The sequence below is a fragment of the Lichenostomus cassidix genome, chromosome 2 (assembly GCF_008360975.1).
Source record: "Lichenostomus cassidix isolate B80296 chromosome 2, HeHo_3.0, whole genome shotgun sequence".
Taxonomy (NCBI): Eukaryota; Metazoa; Chordata; class Aves; order Passeriformes; family Meliphagidae; genus Lichenostomus; species Lichenostomus cassidix.
This window is the reverse complement of record NC_139482.1, coordinates 132,145,675-132,168,373: the sequence shown is the minus strand read 5'-3', so window position 1 is coordinate 132,168,373 and position 22,699 is coordinate 132,145,675. Positions and strand designations below refer to the sequence as shown.

The window sequence follows — 22,699 nt, the reverse complement described above, 5'->3', positions numbered from 1 at the left end:
TGCACCTTAAGAAATGCTATATTGTCTCTAGAAACACCCTATCTTTTATTTTATACACTATTTTAATGAGTGACAGAGAGCAAACAAAGACCAAATGAGCAGGTTAGAATGCAGGCTCAATAATCTCAGTACCTTCTCACTATGGCTATGTTCCTCGTTTAGAGTTGTGCTACTACACGTATCTACCCCAGAGTCTTTTATCTGAGGCTCAGACCATTCCAAGTCCTCTTCCAAGGAGTGGCCACCAAAGCACACCATTCTCTTTTGCCTCTCGGATAAGGTGTAAGAATCCGACAAAACTGCCTGCTCACTAGTTTTTCTTTTTCCCCTTTGACTGTCCCCTATAGGTGTGGGATAAAAAAAGGATACAAAAAAGAAAACATGCAAAGGTGTAAATAAAACCAAGGAAATGTAAAATGATAAAGGAAACTAAATGGTAAGGCTCCACATGTCTCACCAAAGACATTGGGGATGCCTCACTGCTATGCCAAGACGTATGGTCCAACCAGTTGTAATCCATGTCTCCTGCGAGAATCAGACAGACAAGATAGTGCAGTAAAGGTGAAAGAAAGGACAAAGATACAGCAAAATTGTAAAGACTTCTAATTATCCTATCTGATTCATAACCTCTGCCAGCAGGACTTGCAAAGGGCTTCCAAGAAAAAGTTAAGGTTCCAACAACAGAGTACATGGAATATGAAGAACAGTGAGGAAGGAGATACATTTGTGTGTCTATGTGTGCATAAAATTATGCACAGTGCAAAGCATCATTATGCCAGATATATTAACTGCCCCTATAAAATTATTTACAGTAAATTAAATGAAAAGGCAAATTGTATTTCTAACAGAATATCCAGAAGGGATAGCATTTGAATACAGAATGTCTTAAGGAACTTACTTTTTTGCTTTTCTAACACAATTTAGTATTTATTCTAATCATATTAATAAAATTCTCAAAACAATGGCACTCTGTATTCACTTTGCAGTAGATGATGTTTTAAGAAAGGTTAAATGAAAAAGAATTCTAGAAACTATATTTAGAATAAAAAGCATATAACTTGGCTCTGTCTATCGATTAAATATAAGCAAGAATTCTAGTCTGCACAGGCACCCCACAATTGGGAGTGTGTAGGGGTTTGACAAAACATATAAATATTTCATAATGTCTTAGAATTTCATAGAATTTAACCTCCATGGCAAGCACATGGGAGAAAGGAAGGTTTGAAAAACAGTATTAAAGAAGTCTAAATTAATGCTGCTGTCCAAAGAACCGAGGAATTATGCATGCATTTTAATAAAACATTCTCTTTTATGTAGGTACTTTTAACTGTAAATTACACCCGCACATTCTGCACTATTAGGTTTCTCTTTTTTTTCCCCTCACCATTGTTACTATGTGTTACATTAAAAATATTTTGTTGCCACATGCTACATAATACTTATATATTACAGTACGCTGGAAACAAATGTTTCATTTTCTATCAAATTTGACCAAACTAAAACAAAATAGTTCTGGGTTTTTTAGTACAGACCTCAAACAACATTTTCCTATTTCTGTAAATTCAGATCCTGCTTTAACATTGCTCAACCTATTCCTCTGGAACTACATCAGTAGAGTGGTGAAATGTAACTAAAAAGTCCTAGCCCTGTCTTAACACTTGTCTAGAAAACTTGACAGAGAGGATTTGAAGATACAGCCCAATAAAACTACAAAAAACTAATGAAGACTTTGGAAAAGTAAAACAGTCTCCTTGAAGAGGTATCACAGGATTAGCTAGGTTGTATACACATATACAATGTGTACAATGAAAAATATAATCTTTTGTCACTAGTTTTCTCCTAATATAGAGACTTGCATATGCTGTATGGGAAAAAAATCAAGTCTCATTTTCATTTTAAAGAAGGAAATATTCAAAATACAAAGGCTTTGTTTTCAGAAAGATACTTTCAACTTAGTCCCTTACACATTGCAGAAATATTGTAGTATATTAAAGAGCCTTTTCATTCATAAAAACAGTGTTAGAGTTCATAAAATTATTTTGAAGCCTCAATTCATTCATATTTTCTAAATAATTAATAGGCTGTAAATCTATTAACTATGTTTCTTGACTCTTGAAAGGGAGATAACATTTAAAAATGGGAAATTCTTACCAAAACTGCTTTGCCAGAAATGTTATCATCTTGCCTGTATTACAGATAAAAGTGTGGCTATCCTGCTAAAGGGGAAAGTAATACTCTGTTGAAAGTCAGTAACATTTTGCTAAAGTTTTCTGCATTTCTGCAATGGAATTTCCAGTGCTACTTCTGCCTCCAGACATTGCTTCAAGGGGTACTGAGTGAAATCATCAGTGAGATCATGAAGGTCAAGCCCTCACTCATAAATATATATTTAGAGATATCTAGAAGATAGCAAGAGTTCCAGTCTCCACACTGCCTGTTTTACAAATTCCCTGGGGCCTTAAGCACTGCTCCCAGGCCCATCTGCTGGTAGCTGGTTTCAGCTTACTCCAAGTCCTCTTCCCCATGTATTACTGTATGGTGCATCCACAAATTATATGTGTCCAAGATCAGATTCAGTTATTTTGCAAAAACAAAAGGTGCTCTTCATCAATGGATAAGTCCTGGACCTAAATTTGCACAGAGGACCACTTGCAAAATTGAGCCTGTGACCTGATCAAAGCAGGCTCTTCTTGCTCTACCATTTTCCCTTCTCCTTTTGCATCAAGGTGTAGAAAGCTGACTTCCTTTTTATTTTAGTTGTGTCTCACAGTAAATACTAATTAATTGGCATTTATAAAATGAAAATTAAATTAAAATAACCAACAACTCCATGCAAACGCTCTTTTGGTTTTATCTATGTAACATATGTAGTTATATGCTTCCAAAAATTGTCATATAAATTCAAAATTGTAAAGCCATTGTAGATCTTACAGATTCTGCCCTTAACACTATGTTAAGTGACCTAAATGACAAGCATAAATACTATGCAACTTAATACAAGGATGGCTGTCTGGAAGCCCTGTAGTGTATAACATTTCTATGAGAGACATATAAGGCTTAATATACCCACAACTTTTTGAGATACAATGAATGGCTTGATAAAATCACTGGACATAAATTTTTCAGTACAAGTTCTATAAATATTAAAATCTTGACTAGGTAAATGATTTTTGAAATCTTGTAAAATTAAAAGTAATATAAGGCACATAGGTCTTTGACTACAAGAAAAAATTAAAATTAAATAAACAACAAAAAAAAAGGTAAAGAAATAAAATAAAAGCTAAACCATAATCTTTTGTAACAAAGACATCATAGTTGTAACTCTCTGAGTACCAGAAAATGCACCTGCTGCTCTCTGAGACATTTCCACAATAGAAGACACTTTGTTATTGAGAAATATATACATTTAGGCTATGCTGCAAAAATGACTCAGGAAAAAAATGTCACCTCACTGATAAATTACATAAGCTATAATATCAAAACCATCATTCATGGAAAAAGGAGCTAATATATTACTAAGCTGAGATACAATCTTAGCTAACACCATTATAACAATATTCAGATGCCTCATGAGTTCAGTAGGGCAGCTGGATATAAGAAAGGACATGTGTGAGGTCTGCTCTTATTAATGTCAATGAGTTCTGTGTGTATATGGAAAGTTTGCACAGACAAATCAGGTTGGGAGAACAACCACATCAGTAACCCAGCCTTTCTGTAGAAACAGGGTTAAGCTGAAGCCTTTCAACCTTACTGGTGTTCAGTATGTTTTGTCTGTTTTCTTTAGATAAAACCAAACAGGCAGAGGAAAATACTTTTTTCTTCTTTATTCGGGAACCCCCGGCAATGGGACCTTCCTAGAGCAATGGGAACTTCAAATGTCAGGGTATATTTTAAAATAATTTTGGTCAATTTCTGTTTCCCTTATATTTTAATGCTTGATTATGCAGTTTTTTGTTTCCTGTAATGTCTTTCCCGCACAGAAATATGGTGATTGAGTATCTTTTATAAAGCATTGAGGAATTAGTATCTAACCTACAAGGTTCTTGTGTACTCTTTTTTGAGTGTTGTCTAAGTTCACGGTCAAGTCCAAAACCATTTATCTGCCAAACTGGTTAGACATAAAGCACTCAGTTTAATTGGCTATTCTACTCATACAGAGTCATTTGAATGCTCTAAAGTGCCCAAAATCTTCACATAGGATGTAAGGATAACCTAGGCCCTTTCTACCAAAACCAAGACCTTTCTAAACTGCCAACTGTTCCCCTTAGTACGTTAAAAACGTAATCTTGCTTTGAACTAAATCAGCAAAAAACTTGTCCTCAAATTCAAATCTCCCTGCCAAAAAGAGCAGGTCATATTACTTCAAATTCTTCAAGTTGAGGAGACTACCTAACTAAATAGTGCATACTGAACATCTACTTCTGACTACTTGAGCCAATAAGGGTACATATATGCCCTTACTCAAAACTGGAAATGATTTAACCTTGCAACTGAGTATATTCCCCTTCCGAGATAATTTTCAGCAAAAGGGTACAGCGAGCTGAACACATTCCATGTGTCTTTATCCTTCTCCTAACTGCACAACTCCCAGTGCAGCCCTGTACCAGAAGGGCTCTGGAGTGAAGTAAAAATGTGAACTACAGCTCTTGAAAAACATCCATTTAAGCAAGCTACTTTCTGTGTTTGCAATACTATCCATCTAGACTGCCACACAGTTGGTGGCTCCAAAGAGGAGCTACACAGCTAGAATTGCCTGGAGGTGATTATATGAGTGCTTAAACAATTGCTTTGTCAGCTCTGGACATTTCAGGGCCATCCTAGCTTTTGGTGCAGGGACAAATGTAAAGTTGCCTGTCATACAGTTGCCTGTAAAGCACAGAATATTTTTCAACACAGTCACTGATGCAGTTTGAGCACTGATTACAAAATGAAGCACCTTTGTGCAGTGCTTACAGCAGGCTTTGAAAATTCCTACCATACATTTCAACATATCTTGTTGGGAAATAATTATTCCTCTGGCTTTGTCAACTTTCAACATGAAACAGCCTAGGAAAATGTCTGAAGGATGTGGTCCTACCAAAACAAAAAAAGAGAAGCTGTTCTTTATGTAAAGAATATGAAATACAGTTTTAATATGTGAAAGACAGAGAAATGTAGCAGTTAGGAGAAAAATGTATAAATCTCCATTAGTGAATAGCAGAGTGCTGCATTCCACAAGGCAGGAGAGAGAAAAGACTGGGGGAGGTAGGAACAAGAAACAGTGCATATCCACGAGGCAAGAATGACATTGACAGCATACAAGCATTGAATAGAGATGCTGCTACCGAAGAAATATCTCTGGACCACATGGGTTAGTCACTGAGAATTTAGAAATATCTTGAATTTCTTTGGTTTTTTGTTGGTTTTTTTTTAAGGGATACTGTTTTGGGGGAAAGACTTACTAAAATTAAAGACCCTGTTTTAGCCTCAAAAACCATGTAGCCTTGCTTTCAACTACTATAAGAATTGCTTAACAGAAAATATATTACTCTTGATGTAATGGCTTATCTAATGTAAAGATAAAAGGGTTTCAGCATGTCTATTTCATTCTGGCTCTCTTTCTGAAACTGAGACTTAGGATCACTATTAATAGAAGAATTTTACTGGAAGTATTTTTTAAATTATGTTTTCCTGGAAGGATTTAAATTGCAGGAAAGACTTTCTTCAAAATTACATTTTCTAAAACAAAATTGCACTGTCTGTTAGACAAATACATTTTGATAAATGTCTCTCCTTGGAATAATTTGAAAGAAAGCATATCAACATGGCAAATACGTTCAGTCAAAGCTCAGTGCACAAACTTGATCACCTCACACACTTAGGATCATGTCTCTCATATGACACGTGGAGTGTGACCCTATGTGTCATACCATGACCTCTAGCATATAATCCAGTACACAAAGTCACACTGTGGATCAACAATAAAATGGACAGGTACTGTTTAGTTATGGGAAACAGCCAGACATTTTATACTGCAGTCCCAGTCTACCACTACCAATTTGTTTTCTTATTAATATTCAAATTTTTCAGATTTGCACACCTTTGTTATATAGTCCCTGCTACTTTAATAAGATCAGGGAAAACTAGAACTAATTAAGCATAATATCCTATTGATTTCTCTCTTGATGGATTGTTTTAAGATTTTATCTTAGGGAGATGTTTACTCCAAATTACACTTTTGACCCTACTTGTAACATTTTCACTTTTTCCCTTCTTCCTTCTTTTGTTATAAAGTTGTGAGCCTTTGCCTGAAAAAGGAATATATTTCAGCAAAATACAAAGGAAAACACACATTGGAAAGTTTCAATATGACAATATTTTTAGATCATGCTCAGCAGCAAGTAATCAAAAGCAATTTAATACTCCTTTATTATTAATTTTAAAATGCGCCTTTTCTCGCTTTTCTTCCCTATTCATACCCACAAAGACCACATATGTGTTCATGGGCTGACCTCACACATCTTCCCTGATTATCTGTCATAACCATGTATCCCCTCACCCTAGAGTTGCAACTGACATCTTGATCACAAGTTCTTCACTATCTCAGGCTTGGAACCAATATCAGCAATACCAGGGAATAAGCAATCAGGCAATCAGCAATTGCCTACACCTGAATAAGGGACTCATATAAAAACAAACAATGTAGGGGAGAATAAAACCTGATAATCCTATTAAAGAATCTCATATCTGGCCCTTGTTTCAGCAGCTCAGTCTTATGTAATACTGTGATGATGTTCTCATCAACCAAAACCAGACAGCCCAGCTAGGTGTTCCAAATGAACACACCCTTTATCACAGACTAAGGTACTGAAAGTTAACAAGTTCCTGGATATAATGCACACAGGAATTAACTGGTGTCTTGAAAGTGAGAAAAAACCCTATACTTCCCAAATCACTGAAATCCTGAATCAGAAAAAGGAGTCATCTTGGAAAACAACTGCTAAGGAAGCACAGAAAATCCAATGTTCTGTGATGTGTTGGAGTTATTGCACAACTGGGAACCAAACTGTACATGCACAAGAAATTCCTTCCTCAGACTTTGAAAACAGTCCAGACAAACTCAACTGTCTTGCTGCCAACAGGAAGGCAACAGTAAAACCTGACAAGCTAGTTGGAAACAAGCCTTATAGCCCCCTGGAAGTTCATAACTGAAGCACATGAAAATTTGTGAGAAACAGCCTCAAAGTTTAGGAGACAGGTTTTGGGTTTCATGTGCTCTCAGTACCTATTTCCATTAGATTTTTCTTTTTATCACTATTTTATATACACTCAGCAAAGGAGACTTGATTAAACTGAAAAAAATAAGTAGCTTCAGGAAAACTCTATTAAGCATTAGTGGACATATTTGCTTATGCAATTCACTTTGTGCTGGCTTACCCTATACTCCGCTGTCCACAGATACACACTCTTTCTACATCTTGAAGTTGTGACTTTGCCAAAATGACTGTCAGAGTAGCTCCAACAAGGCTGCCTGGCATCTCCAAGCCTCAGGGCCATAGGATTTAATGCACATGTACTGAATCCTAAACATGACCCTATTTCTATTTGGACAGACGTAAGCTCTCTACCTTTGAGAGGCAGTGTATTACCAGGTGCATTTTAATTCCTTTTAGTAACGGACATCTGTCGACAGAGAGCCTATAATAATGTTTTCTATATGCACAGTTCCTTCTAATACTTATTAACAACAGAAAAAAAGAAGCCAGCAAAGAAAACCAAACAAAAAACCTCCCTTATATTGTGTACTTATTTACTTTCAAGCTTTACTGCTTTGATGTCAACACTAATTATTACAGAAAATAACCCTAAGCTACTTTGAATCAGTATATCTTAATTAATGAGTAAGCTTAAAATGTGCAAAGTGAAGACAACAGGAGACCATGAAAGACAGCAAAGGAATGGATTCTTCAGGAGGCATGATGTCAAATTCACAAATAAGGACATAGACTTATGTGAGTTGTAGTCATGACAGAGCTGTGCTAATTTCATCAAGAGAACTATCAACCATAAGTAAAGCTGAAATAGCAAACCTGTCAGGAAGGAAAGTCTTCTTAGCTTAGCTTTAAAGAAACATAAATAAATTTATTTGTAACAGTTTTCTATCTTTTATGCCCAATGTCATGTAGAGCTAATCCTAATGAAAGGAGACATTACTAACATAGAGATGGCTCCTATCACAGGCACATCGTTATCTAGAATCAATTTCCATCATCAGCCCAGCAGCCACCCATGTATTATGACTGAGGATCAGCCAGCTGTTTCATTGATCACATCTTTTTCCTTTCTCTGCACTACTTCCAGTCAAGATCACTGACATCTTGCTACCAAAGAGGGATATTAAGAATCACTCATTCTGTGATTTTCAGTATGAGGTGGCCAATATACAAATAATGTATCTGTTTATCTAATAGAATAATTCATCCACAATAACAACAATAATAAATGTAAAACATACAAATATTTAAAATTTTGAAGTGAAACATTATATTATTTCTTATAAAATAATCAAACTAATATCTAAGTTCCAGATACTTGCTGCCTTTTTCTCTTCGGTTGTTAGATTTTGCTTGGGACAAAAAGGTATCCTCCACTTTTACCCTTGGATATGGCTTTTATCCTATAAGGACAGCTGAAGGGATGGAGTAATGCAAAAAAGGTCTAGTTCACATTTTTAAGTATAGTATTACCAATCATTTATTATCAACTCTCAGTAGGTAGAGAAGTAGACTCTAAACTCACTCTAAATGTCTTGATCACTGATGAGGAAATGCACATTTCAGAATCAAAATAAAAATAACCTTAAAAAAATGCTCTGTATTACATACTTGAACCAGTAGTATTTGAACAGTATATCACCATTCAGAAGTTAAGTTGATTTATCTTCTTGTCTGTAATTCTCAGTTTACATTGCGCAAAAAGACATGGGCAAAATTTAAAATTCTACCTAACAATCAAGAGGGAAATACAACTGTTGTGGCAGATGTCACCTGATTAAACTACATGTAACAAAGAAATATAGCATTTCTTTACATGTCATAGAAGGTTTTTGTCCTTTAAACCTGATACAACATTTGACGTGTGGAGTGCAAATACCTTTCTGGTTGTCTAAACAAGTATAATTTTTAACCTGTAACCTTCTCAAAACTAAGCTGCAGGTGATACAACTTTACTTTTAAAATTATTTGCTGTAAGAAACAAGACCTTAATACTAGCTGTAAGTCCTAAGTATCATCCATCCCTGGCAGTACACATGCCATAAATTATCTAGAAATATGCAGTACATCTGCTGATTCAGTATGCTGTAGTGGCAGCAACAAAAACAGTGCAAGAGGCTTTTTCATCACCTTGACACTGCAATAAAAGCCTCTGTAAACTAGTAATTGGATCATTAATTATTGATCTCCCCTTTAGTAGTCACAATGAAGAAAGCAATTTGGTATAAGTAAAAACACCCATTGTTTTGAGTTTGGTTACATGTTATTTCTGTCAAACCATATTCTTTGAAGGAAATTAATTACCTCTTTAAAGAGGAACAGAAAACCTGAAAATGAAACTCGACTAAATCCCAGAAGTAAAAATCATAATGAAGTGTCTAATTTAGTTTCATACCTTCTGTGCACAGGCTTGACAGTGTGATACTATATAATAAAATTAGTTCCAAGTAATGATCTGTTATATCTGGTTTACAGCTCAAAGAACAGATGTGGAAAAATAAAGTACCAATGACCATGGTTGTTTTTTAAGACACTTTAGCACCATCAAGGTGATTTTGCTCATGTACACACATTTATATGTACATGCAGGAAAATTCCCTTACACATTACATTAAGAGGAAAGTTAGGTTGCAAAATCAAATATTCAGAAGGTAAGGGTGGTACAAGACTTAGCTTCCATGAAGCACTAATTTAGTCCCTAAGCAAATGTATTTATGTATAACATTTCATAATACTGTGTTCAAGTCCCCCATCCCCACAATCATCTTCTGTGCACAGAAAAAAAGTGTAAATTAAATAAGTAACTAGTCAATCTCATTGCTTCTTCAGTTAATGATACCTTTTATTAGTTACTGGACATAGTCTTAATGCAGATCTAAATGCAAAATTATTTGTTTATTAGCTCTCCTGAGCTAATAAATTATTAGCTAATTATTTATTAGCTCTCCTGAGAGCTCTGGTGCTGTGAGCGTGTTCTCCAGGAGTCAGGGTTAAATTCAAGGAATTGTTTTTTGTGGACTGTCTGCATAATGGAATTAACAGGATGCTACAATTGCCCTCTTCAAATGAGCTGCTCACATATAGCTCTCCCATCAAGCACTGTGAAATGTTCCACATATCAGTGCCAAACCTGAGAAATACAGGACTTGATTTTTTTTAATATTTTCTAAGATTTTAGTTCTGTCTTTTCCTAGCTCTATAATACCCATGCTGATAAAATGGTGAGAATTTAAAAAAATCTACTCACCAAATAAGCAGTAATTTTTATTATATTATTAAACAAACAAACAAAAATATAATCTTCCCAACATCCATCCAAGACTACTCATGCTTATGTATTCAAGCTGGATGGAAACTTTCTTTGAATAGAAATTCCCTAAGGATGTTGTTCAAAGAAAACCAATATGGTTAAAAAAATGTTGTAAAGATATAACAGTAAGAGTGTTAAAGTAATAAATAGAGAGATATATATGCAATTTGCATTTCAAATTAATTTCAAACCCTAATGAAAAAAAAGTAGATTTCTTAATTGTAATTTGCACTGTCTTCATTATTTCAGAAGAATACAGAACAATGGAAGAAGTCTCCACAGAAGAATAGAGGATGTTAGCTCTGCAATTATTTCATTTCACTGAATACATAAAGAAGCACATTGCTCAGGGACCTTTCCATAGTCAACAAGAACTACACTCATAATTACAGCCTTCATGGTAGCTGAAGCTGTAATAAAAGTTACATAAGGGATTTAATCTCAGTCTCTTGTTTTTGTACGATCAAAATTACCCAAAAATATATCTCCTGAGGCTAAATATTTCCAGAATGAGTTTAAGTAAAAGGTCATTATTTTCCACTACTTTTCAAGGAAAATTCCCTCACATCCTCTACTTGTCCATGTTTAAATTTCTGCAAAGTTGTGATAAGAGGAGAAGAAAAAAAAAATGTAATACTTAATGCTTGCAAAACCATCAGGGATTTCCACCTCATAAATTGGACCAGGCCCTACAGTACGGAGGCTCTCTTTGCACAAAGCAGTTCTTCACACAATGTAACTTGTGTGGCTCACACCAAAAGAGATTTCCAGAAGCAAACAAATTGTGCAGCAGAGCCTGGACCACCCTTCTCCAGGTAAAAGAGCTAGACTCATAGAATAGAAGGTGCATAATGTAAATGTAAACACAGAGATGATGTAAACACAGAGACTATACTGATCCAAGAGAGGTCAGTAACTTATTCTTGTTACAAATATAATAAGGACAACAAAGTAAAATGCTTCAAAAGGCACCAACTGACTTCAGATAGGATTGTGTAAGACACTTGTAATACAGCCATTTTCAAACCATCCTCTCTCTTGCTTCAGTTGCTCATTTCCTTAGATATGCACCTTACTTGACAATATCATTTATCCAGATTAAGACAACTCTTCAAATGGAATGTTTTTTACATTTGCCTTATGACTCTCCACTTCAGTTTTATTTTCAGATAAACTGCTAGCGTACTAACCCGCTACTGCCTAAAGAAAACTAACAGAAAACACTTCATGTTATCTCCATTATCTGTCCAAAGACTTATGCACTTCACTCATGAACTGCTTATTCATCTCTATGCAGTATGAAGCTGAAAGTCCTTCATGAGGAAACATAGCAAGAAATATAAATATTACATGTAAACATTTTTGGTTGATTGGTTGGGGTTTTTTAAATTTTAAATTAAAGAGTTTGCCTCTTCTCATTAAGTATTTCTCTATGTTTCTGCCCAGGAATGAGATGTGAAAAAAATAGGTGTGGGATCCAGATGGCAGTGGTGTCCACATAATGACCTTAACATATATGGCCAGCTGATTTGTAAACAACAGAAGGATCATTCCCCTGATTTAAATCTGGCAGTGAACACTTGGAAATGGATCCATTATTCCCTTGGAAGACTGCTCAGCAAATTTTTCTTAGACTCCCCAAAATACTCTTCTGCCTGTGTCTGCTCAGCACAGACAAAATAGCATAGAGCATCTTTGCTGTACTGTAAGAATTGCATTCCTTGTCAGAGTGAAGATTTTAAAAAATGCCAAGCATTTATATAAGCTATAATAAATTTATTATGATTGGACTACTGTATTACCTGAATCTGACTTTTTTCAAAAGTCTGCGATAATATTTTATTTTACAGTGACTATAAATAATTTTAACCTCAGTATTCTTCTGTTGCTGCTTAATGTTATGCAAGTAAATTTGGACTATTTGTATTTATCAAAAGAAAATAAAATTATATCCAGATGAAATTTTGATTGGTTATACTGAAAATGTACAAATAGTGACACCATTAACATTTATTATTTCACATTTTAAGAGACTATAATTTGTAATTCCCATTCTAGAAGTTGTTGAAATAAGGAGATACCACAGGCTTTAGCAAATGTAGAGATTAATTTGTTGAAATAAAGATACCACAGGATTTTACAAATGTGGAATTGGCTTTGGTCACAGCTATACACTGTACACAACACAGTTAATGACTTTTTAGGTTGACATTGCTTTTCCTGCTTTCTTCTTTTTTTTCCCCAGATCATCCTCTGTCAAATCTGATAAAGAACTGGCAAGTATGATATGCTTTGGGAATACCAACTTGGGCAAAGTACACATCTCAATGAGAACAGTTATAGATTTTAACTGGTTCTCTGCCACAATTCAGCATCTTTTCTTTTTCCTTGTTGATTTCAAATGAGATCTTTATGCAAAAAAAAATTGTTTCTGCATTTCATTGAATCATAGAACCATTTGGGTTGGAAGATCATATAGCCCCAACCTCCAATTTCATAAATGAATGTGTCATTAAGAAGTTTCTTGTAACTTTCTTCCTTGCTTGTTTTTGCAACATCTTGTCTTTTATAAGTGAAGTATAATAAGGAATTAGTTATTTCTTGGAGTAAAGTCAGAAGCAACAAAGGTTAATAATAAAAATATATCCTATTCCCTGGTCTTCATATATTTCCAAGTATAAAAGTGTTCCAGTGGGGGAAAAACCAAAAACTCACTGCACTTTAATTTCAAGTACTGCACCCATCAAGAACTTCGTAGGAGTTTGCCTGCTCCTAGGGAGAATAGGAGCAGTTCAATAGGATCCTTCAAAGCCTTAAACTTAAGTGTCCTTTGCAACCATAAAATCTTTTTTACTTATTTACAAAAACTCTGTCCAATGCAATCAACGTTGTGTAATCAGACATGGGAACTAAATAAATAGGCGAGTGCAATCCTAGAGAAAGACAAATCTGGATATAATTTTACTCAGCTACTTGTCTTAACTTGTATCAAACCATGAGGAAAATTGCTGAGCCAGTGCAATGCCATAGTCTTCTCACTGGCAGCTGCTGCTTTCACACTCGATTCTTCGTGTCCCTGAACATGACAAGGAAGTATTCCAGGTGACACCTTACAGTAAGTCAGAGGTTATGAGTTATCAATCCACAGTGTAAGAGAAGACCAACATGACCATTGACCTCATCTTGAGAGCTTGGGTACACTGAGGAATGGGAGCTCTCTCATCTGTGAAGGGCAAAATAAAATAGTTGACTCTGCAAGATTCATGCACTTTTTAGTGCCTGTGGAAGCTGTCTACCCCAGTAACAAACACTTCAGAACTGTTGTGTAACCAGCAGACCAGCTATGATGGATGTCAAGACTGCAATTCTTTCCCTGGTTTAAAGGCTCCCATCAGGAGAACTAGCGGGTAGACAGCAAAAGAAAGTCCTGGTGCAGATTGTTCTTCCTCAAACACTGTGTAACAAAGGCAGACACTCCACATTGGAGACTTCAGGCCCTTTCCCAGCCCCAGCCTTGTACAATGCCTTAGTTGCTCAAGCTGCTAGAAGAGATTAATCATAAAAAGAGCAAATTTGGGACAGCTTTGAACACAGAAAAAGGGTTATGAAGTCAATGTACAGCAATGAACAAATGCTAATAAAAGAGAGTGAAATGAGCATCATAGTTTGAGAATTCAGAAGATTTTGATTTTTGCAGAATTTTACAGGACCCAGGAGAAGACTGTCACACAGAAAGTCGAAGAAGCAAGCCTGGCAGTTAGAGGAAAGTGAACTAAATGCAGGAAAAAATTAGATCTCTTGCTTTGTTTAAATGCTTTGTGCCTGAATAGAACCTAAATTTTAGCAAGCCACCCCCAACTGAAATCTAATAATTATAAAAATAGTTTGCTAAAATGTGGATCTTCAGTTCTTCCCAAAAGAGTACAAAGAATCTGAATTTTGTTCACCTAGGCTTTGTTCTGACAGTGATGCATTGATTTCCACTCCATAAAATCAAGACAATAAAGCATTCTTCCACTTACAGAGATAAAAGAATTAATGCAAGCCATTCAAATACTACTGTGATGAGTGTTCTGCAAAGGACCATTAAAAAATTGGAGAGTTAAAATAATCCGAGCTCTTTTAATAAGAATTAAAAGAATAAATATGTCTCATTTCTCCAGATACCATCCATTCCCTGCAATCAAGAAGGCACATGCTAAAAAAGGACCATGGGGTAATAAGCAAAAAGAGTACAAAGCAAGTACAAAGCAAGTATTTCAGGAAGCAAAGTACAGCTGACCATGCACCCTGGTTACTTAAACTTTTCATTTATACAGGATTCTGAAACACTGTGGTGTTGTTCAAGGGAAGAAGCAATGAGGGATGGACTCTGATTCTGTGCACAAATGAATAAATTCCTTCTCAAAGGTGAATGCCCAGGGTTTAGATTCATCAGGCTGATAAGCAAAATCTTTTTGTGTCACACTGTGAATTTAGTTTTCAAGAGGAACCTTATTTTTTTTACACCAGGATTTTTTTTTAATTCTAGTGTGATAATTTTGAAAAGAGAAAGAAATTATATTAAAAGTTCACCTAGTTCAGCTATTTCACATAAAGCTAATGTAAATTAAATTACTCGGTCTATGTATAAATAAAAGAATAAATAAATGTGATCACAGCTATGTTGTCTGGGAGTATACATACATACTTTTTTACTCAATTCAGATATTGTAAATTACAATATTTTAAAAAATACTCATTATACCTCAGCAAGTATTGTGTTGTATTTACCAACATCAAAATACTATTCTCAGTCCATATTTGACATCAGCCAGAATGTTGTCAGATTGCATTGCAAATACAGATGTGAGAAAGAATCTGATCAGCATTTCTCACTTTGTATTTATGGAGCAGTTTATTTCTTCTGGCTTACGAAAACACTTGGCTGTGTTTTATATAGATATGGCCCTTTTAAATAAGTGTTGATGGGGTTTGTTTTGTTTTGTTTTCTGCTAAAATCACAGAAATGAAGATCATTCAAACAGAAGTAAGCCCATTAATTAAACTACATTAAATACACTGAATATATTCATGGAGACACTTTTTTTTTCAGAATTGATAGGAAAGAATGTGTTTCTTCAAATACAAAATTCTCATTTTTGAATTTCTAAAATACAGTAAAAATTATAATACATCACTTTCATCTGTCAAGAGTAATTATTTTTGTAGCTTGAAACAGTTTGCCTTTGGTGACTAGTGTCACATGAGTTATACTATACAGGAATGTGCATTGTTACAAAAGCCTGATGTTAAAATTCGCAAATTTTTGGTCTTTCTGTAAGCAGCTAATGCTGTATTTAATTGAAGTGTTCCAAAACTTCACCATGAAAAATATCTGCTTACAGTAAAACAATACACATTTTTCAGATGTTGAATACTGCTTTGTTAATCAGTTCTACATCAGTTATGGGGTTTTTATTTAGTTCTTACACACACAATGCACATAAATCCACATTTAAATCTTCCTCATTAGAACTTTCTGAAAAATCTCCACTATATTGTGCACACTATGGAGAACACAATGCAGTTGATAAAGAAAAATGATAGCATTATATCTGCTTCATCATTACTATAAACAGGCAGCATTTTAAATTATTACCATACTGTTTCAATACTTATTCCTGGAAATGTATTTCATATTATTTCATATTACCATCTTATTTCATACTCTTTGCTGCTGGGAGAATACGGGGTAAGTTACAGGTATAAACAAGCTCACTAAACTTCTAGCTTTGACTATGCATTAACATTATACTTAGTGGAAAACATAAGCATAATCCATACAAATGCCTCCAAAGGAAATAGAAAAATTCTCAGCTGACTTCTGAATTCATGACTTGCATATTTTGCCCTTTGCTCTGCCTTGTTCATTATTCATGATTCAGGATAACAGATACCAGGACACATTAACATTTCAAATTGAAAAGTAAATTCAATTTTTATACCCTTTACTACTAGTGGAAATACTTCTCAACTACAGGCAAAAATTGGTTTTTGTGCATATTAAAATCTTTCCCTAAAGCAAGTTCAATATTTTAATGAAGAGCTTCCAATAAGCCAACATTAAGTACCACATGCACCTGCCATGCTGGATTTCCACTCTCAATTAATGGCATTTTTCAGCCTTTTTCTTTGCAGTGTTGTAAAGTCCTGAATAGGATGCTGAGTAAAAGACATCTAGCATCTAATTTTTTAGGAGCTGGCATAAGTTTAAACTCATATAACTCTAACTTTCAAAACAAGAACTGCAGAAAGTCACCTTTGCCCAGACAAAAAGCAAAAGTTGCCAACGAACATCAGAAATAGAACTAAGATTTCCAGTCATTGCTCAGCTGAAAGGAACTATAAAAATGTGGAGATCCACACTGAATTCTCTGTGATTTCTGGATGAAGTCTGACCATATTGCAGTTTTAAAAGGTACTTCATGTCACGGTTTTCACAGGAAAATCAACCTGTACCTCAATATCCTCTTCAAGCTTATGCAGCTCCAACAGGAACTTGCTTTGCAAGCAGACCTTTCCTGAAGTTTGGGATTGACAAATAAACCATCTCCTTCTCCCAGCTCTCAGGGGTGCTTACAAGACTCACATTAAAAAAAGACTAATGAAGAGATTTGACATGGATGGCAGGTCTTTTCACTAAGATGCCAATTTTAAAGTCATCTTTCACAGGAAATTAAACATTTTCAGCAGTGGATAAAGAAGAAATAATACAACTGATAATAAACAAATATATTGTACTAAGAATACAATCTCATGAGATTCATTATCACTTTGCTTCTTTTCTGAATTTCTACATTGAATAAGAAAGTAATTTCAAAGTTTATTTGTTCCCCATATTTTAATATACTTATAAATTTGACATATAAATCAAATAATAACGGGATTTACCACTAAGAGTAACATAATGAGTTATATACAAAAAACAATTTTTGTTATAAATCATGATGGTCACAAAAAAAAAAATAAGAAACAGCGAATGCTTTGTTAGTGTCAAGTTCTCTATTTTTTTTCTACTTTCTATAGTTGTGAGTTCTGTGTAACAATGCAGAGATATAAGCAAAAACAGCTGAAGTATATAGCAAGCTTAGATTATTGCATAGTATAGAATCTGCATTTTCGCTAGTGACTTCAGTGCTTAGGAAACATTTCTCAAACATTGGATTTTTCTGGTTGCTCTTGAATTTACTGATGATAGTCCTTTTTTTCTTTTGAAATTACAAAAAAAAATTAATTTTGCAATTCATATTGCAACAAGGGCCTTAACAGATAAATCTCTCTGGTATAATGGACTCATTTCATATATTAAAAAACTTGTTTTAAAATATTGATAGTATGCAACATGGATTTACAGCATCACCAGGACCACTGTTACATATTTGCCTATTTTCTTCATCAAACACCAGTACAGAAAATTTCACTCATAAATCTCAGGATACTTTAAAAATGCAATCATATAGATTCATAGAATAGTTTTTAGACCTCTAAAACTCATCTAGTCCAACTCCACTAAAATGGGCAGGGATGTTTTCAACTGTGACAGGTTGCTCAGAGCCCCAACCCACCCAACCCTGAAAGTTTCCAGGGAACCCCATTCCCACCTACCACTTTACTGAGCATCCTATACTAGTGTTTTACCACCCCCATTTTAAAAGCTCTCTTCCTTATATCTAGTTTAAGACTATCCTCTTCTACTTTAAAACCATTCCCCCTTGTTCAATCACTACATGCCCTTGTAAAAAATCCCTCTCCATCTTTCCTGTAGGCTGCTTTTAGGTCCTGGAAGGTCCTCCAAGGTCTGTCCAGAACCTTTTCTTCTCCAGGCTGAACAGCCCAAATTCTCCCAGCCTGTCTCCATAGGAGAAGTGCTCCAGCTCTCTGATCATCTTTGTGACCTCCTCTAAACTTTTTCCAAGGGGTCCACATCCTTGTTATTTTGGGAGCCCCAGAGCTGGATGCAGTTCTATGAGGTGGGGCTCACAATAGCAGAATAGAGAGGCAGAATTCCCTCCCTCACCCTGATGCTGCTTTTGATGCAGCCCAGGACACGTTTGGCTTTCTGGACTGCAAGTGCACATTGCTGGGTCATGTCCAGCCTCTCATCCAGCAGCACCCACAAGTCCTTCTGGGCAGGGCTGCTCTCAATCTGTTCAGTCCAGTGAGCCTGTGCTGATAGCAGGGTTGCCCTGACCTGGGTGCCACACCCTGCACCTGGCTCTGTTCAACCTCATGAGGCTCCCATGGGCCTCTTCTTGAGCTTATCCAGGTCCCTCTGCATGGATCCCATCCTTCAAGTGCATCAACAGCACCGCTCAGCTCGCTGCCAACTGCAACTCACTGAGAGTGCACTGGATCCCACATATCATTCACAAAGTATTTAAAATTAGAAAAATTTGGTAAGGAAGAATACAACAGTGGGAATTAATATAGTTTTATTTGAGAGCATAGAATCTTACAGTCTGGAAGGGAAATAAAGTCGAAATTTTGCTTCATAAATTCTCTCAAAATTTATCATTCAAATGTCAAAAAGAAAGAAAAAATGAAGTAAAGTAGGCATTTACTTTCTTTTTATGCAGAACTGCTTATTTGTATCTCTGTTTTAGTTGTTGAGCTGGCAGTGGGATTATTTTGATCTGATACACACAAGCAAAAGGATAAATGTTCTGAGTAGAAAATATGCCTCATCCCCACAAATCACTTTATCTTCAAAAAAATACGTCATCCCATCCTACTTGTTGACCAAACCATCACTGAACTTCAGTAAAACAGAACAGCATTCCGGAAGTTGAAATTACACTAAAAGATACAAAGTTCCAGAATCAGACCATCTGAATTATCTTTTACAAGGCCATGCAGTGAGCAGCCATGAGAGAACTTGGAGGATTTGCATTAGAAATGCTTTTAGCCATTTTATCAGTCTGACTCATGTCAATGACAGGCATTATCTTCATGATCACTCTGTTTGCTGCACTGCAATTCTGTGGTCTTAAGTGCAAATCTAGGGTGTTAGCCCGGATTTACTGCCCTCCTATCCTACTGCACAGACCTACATCAGCCCTGTGTCCCAGTTCTCAATGTTGCAAATGCCTCTAGCCAGGTCCACACTGCTCCATTTTCCTTCCTTTTCCTTGCTATCACTATTATTTTTTTCCTTTCTCTGCTCTCTCCTCCAAGTGTTTCATCCCCCTTTCTTTACTAGGGTGCCAGAAAAAGCAAAGAGTGATCCTGCTGTATGACTCTGACTCCTCAGGTTGGCAGATACTTTCTGACTATCTCATTATCCACATTCTTTCATATCATTGGACCATCACTGCTGGAAAATGACTTGCCAAGTGTTTTACCACCAAAACACCATGGGAATGGATCCACTGTGAACAAATTGTGAGCAAACCACCATAAATTTTTGTACATAATATAAAGGTTCCAAGTTGTTTGTTTCCTAATTTAATTTCTTTTGTGAATACGAACACTTTGTTTGATCCAATCTTATCCTGTGTCAGAATGATTTTTTAAAATTTAATTAAGTCACAAACAGCCTTCTTCCTGCCTTCAAAAAAACAAAAGCCCTAATTTCTCTGTTTGCTAAGAAATAAAAATATTAATAAAAGAAAAACTAAAAAAAAAATTCAGGCTGGTCCTTGCATCTTCCAACACTGTTATTACATTAACAGTCTCTCTTCTTAAGGGCAGTGCTTTAACCAAGACTAGCAGGGGGAAAAAGGCCAGAACATGGAAAAGACTAAAGACTAGACACAGAAATACATTTGGATAAAAGGTGGTTAATCCCAAACACTTGAGTTAGAGGATTATGGGGCTTCTGTAGGGCAGATGGCTGTTTATTGCTGTCACAGAACATAAAAAGCAAACATAGGGGAAAAAATGAATAATTTTTCACTGACTAAAGATTTCCACATCCTACATACACCTAGCAGTACAGGCATTCTTCAAAAGAACTCAACAAATTCTGGTTTGCTGACAGACTTTGCAAAGGCACTAAGGAGTTTTGTTGCTCAGTTTTCAGTTATATCACCCATCTCTTTTCAGTAGTTTATAACTTTTACACAGCAAGTGTCCTGTGTGACAAATCTTCACAAGCTGCATTCATAAAGAAAATCATTAACACTCAGAGAAATTATAGCGTAGAAAGAAGGTCACAATTTACAAGTCTGCCCTTTTAAAGTCACCTCAGTGCTTGAGCACTACATTATAATGACTCTATTCTTTCATCCTTTCCATTCTTAACAAATGTGTTGTTCTCACTATCTTAGGAGAGTATTCCATCTCAAATAAACTCTTTCTGCAAATGTGAGTAATGTCAAACAAAAGATAAGAATGTATAGGTTGTTTACTAATAAGTTGAATCAAAAATCTAATTATGAAAAATTAAACTCCCTGTAAATATAAATACCTACAGTCGAAAAATAAAATCTGGGACAGAAAACTTTGAGATTAATTGAAGTTAAACACAATATTTTATTGTCACTTTAACTGAGCATGGTATTAAAAATTTAAATTCTGAAATCACATTATCTTACCTTTATAGTACATAAGAACTTGTGCCAAAACACTGCTTTATTATTTTCTAGCTGAAGCGTCTGGCTAAAAGCAACATATGATGTACCTTTTTTTTTCCCCCTATAATTTATGCAGACTGCGAGCCTTTTATTCCATGAGGAATGCATATCATGGAAAGAAAAACATGTCATATGCACAATTTTCAACTGCATTACAAGCCTGCATTGTATCATGACATAGATCAAATTATACAGCACAACCTAGTTTAGAAAAAAGAAAGTAGATGGCATGCTTTTTACTGCTTAGTCATATGTGTGATGCTATAAAAAGATGTAATCCTTACAACCTTCTTATCAGAGAGATATTTTAACCCTGGACTTCAAAAGTCCATCTGCTATCCACCATCAGTCTGAATTTCCCTGGTCTGAACATTACCCTTCCACTAATGCACTTCTCTTTTGCACTGCTGAAAAAATATTCGTGATGATACTTTTTTCTCAATATTCTCATAAAAAGAAATTTTCAGAAAATCATAAAGATAACTCACCAGCCCTCATATGGAAGTATTTGCATAGATGTAATTCAAACACTTCATTAAATATTATCAATGTATGTGGAAAGAAGACTAAAAATTTCAGTCAGTGATGGGGCAGAGCTTTTCAAAAACGTTGCAGTCTTGGCACAGATGCAATTAACAATTATGTGCAGATGATTTTCACAGCAGATGTATAAGTGCTTTACTTAGTCACATCTGCACAGACATTTCAGAACAGACTTTATCTGTGATATGCCAATACACTATCATTTGTTTCACAAAGGGTTATCATACTAATAATTAATCATATTTTTTGTTTCCTCTTAAAGGAAATAATTCTGATTTTTCTTAAAGGCAACAAATATTTAATCGAAAATTATGGCTCCCTGGAAAAACAAGTTTGACTTTCAAGACTTTTTCCAAATAAAAATGAGGCAAATATAAACACTGTAAGTGAAAGTGCACAAACAAGCAAAATACTTTCTTCATTGTTTCTTTTTTAAAGTTTTGTAGTACATACCAAGCAGAGGAAGTTCCAGGTATTTTACAGGTCCTCCACATAAATGTAGGTTTGCTTCAATGTCATATATTTAAGTATTTGTTACTTAACAACCTTTTTTCATTCATGTTTGTGCCTGATACTAAAATCTTCTGCCAGCTTCAATTTTTATGTTGCTTTACTTGAGAATATTTCTTAAGAAGTCTGAGTCAAATGACCACTTAAAACTTACGCAAACTGTCATGTTCACCTTCTGTTGGCTTCTAGTAGAAAAATCTAGTCTGCAAGCATTTGTCTCTGCAAGAAAGTGGCTGAGCATTTGCATTTGTTAAAATAGGTTATGAAGGTGCTTGGGTTAACTGGATTAATTTTTTGTCATTAAACCACAAAGCCTCATTTCAATTGATGCATACGAGAGACTTCCTATTAAATTCAGGGAAGGCAAAAATATTCTGACCAGATGAATTTAACAGAAAATAATCTCATTGTCTAGATCTTTGTGCAAACTCTTCAAATATACATTTAAAATAAAAATTTATTTAAAA

At 35.2% G+C, this 22,699-nt stretch overlaps 1 protein-coding gene across 13 annotated transcripts in view; it reads right to left on the bottom strand.

Moving 5' to 3' along the window:
* RIMS2 (regulating synaptic membrane exocytosis 2) overlaps positions 1-22,699 on the bottom strand; it is a 448,647-nt gene that overhangs the window by 215,552 nt on the left and 210,396 nt on the right. For all 13 annotated transcript variants that reach the window (XM_085053372.1, XM_085053378.1, XM_085053373.1 and 10 more), the window contains one exon: positions 133-341. In XM_085053372.1, coding sequence (XP_084909498.1) covers positions 133-341 — 209 coding nt within the window. The remainder of the gene's footprint in view (positions 1-132; positions 342-22,699) is intronic.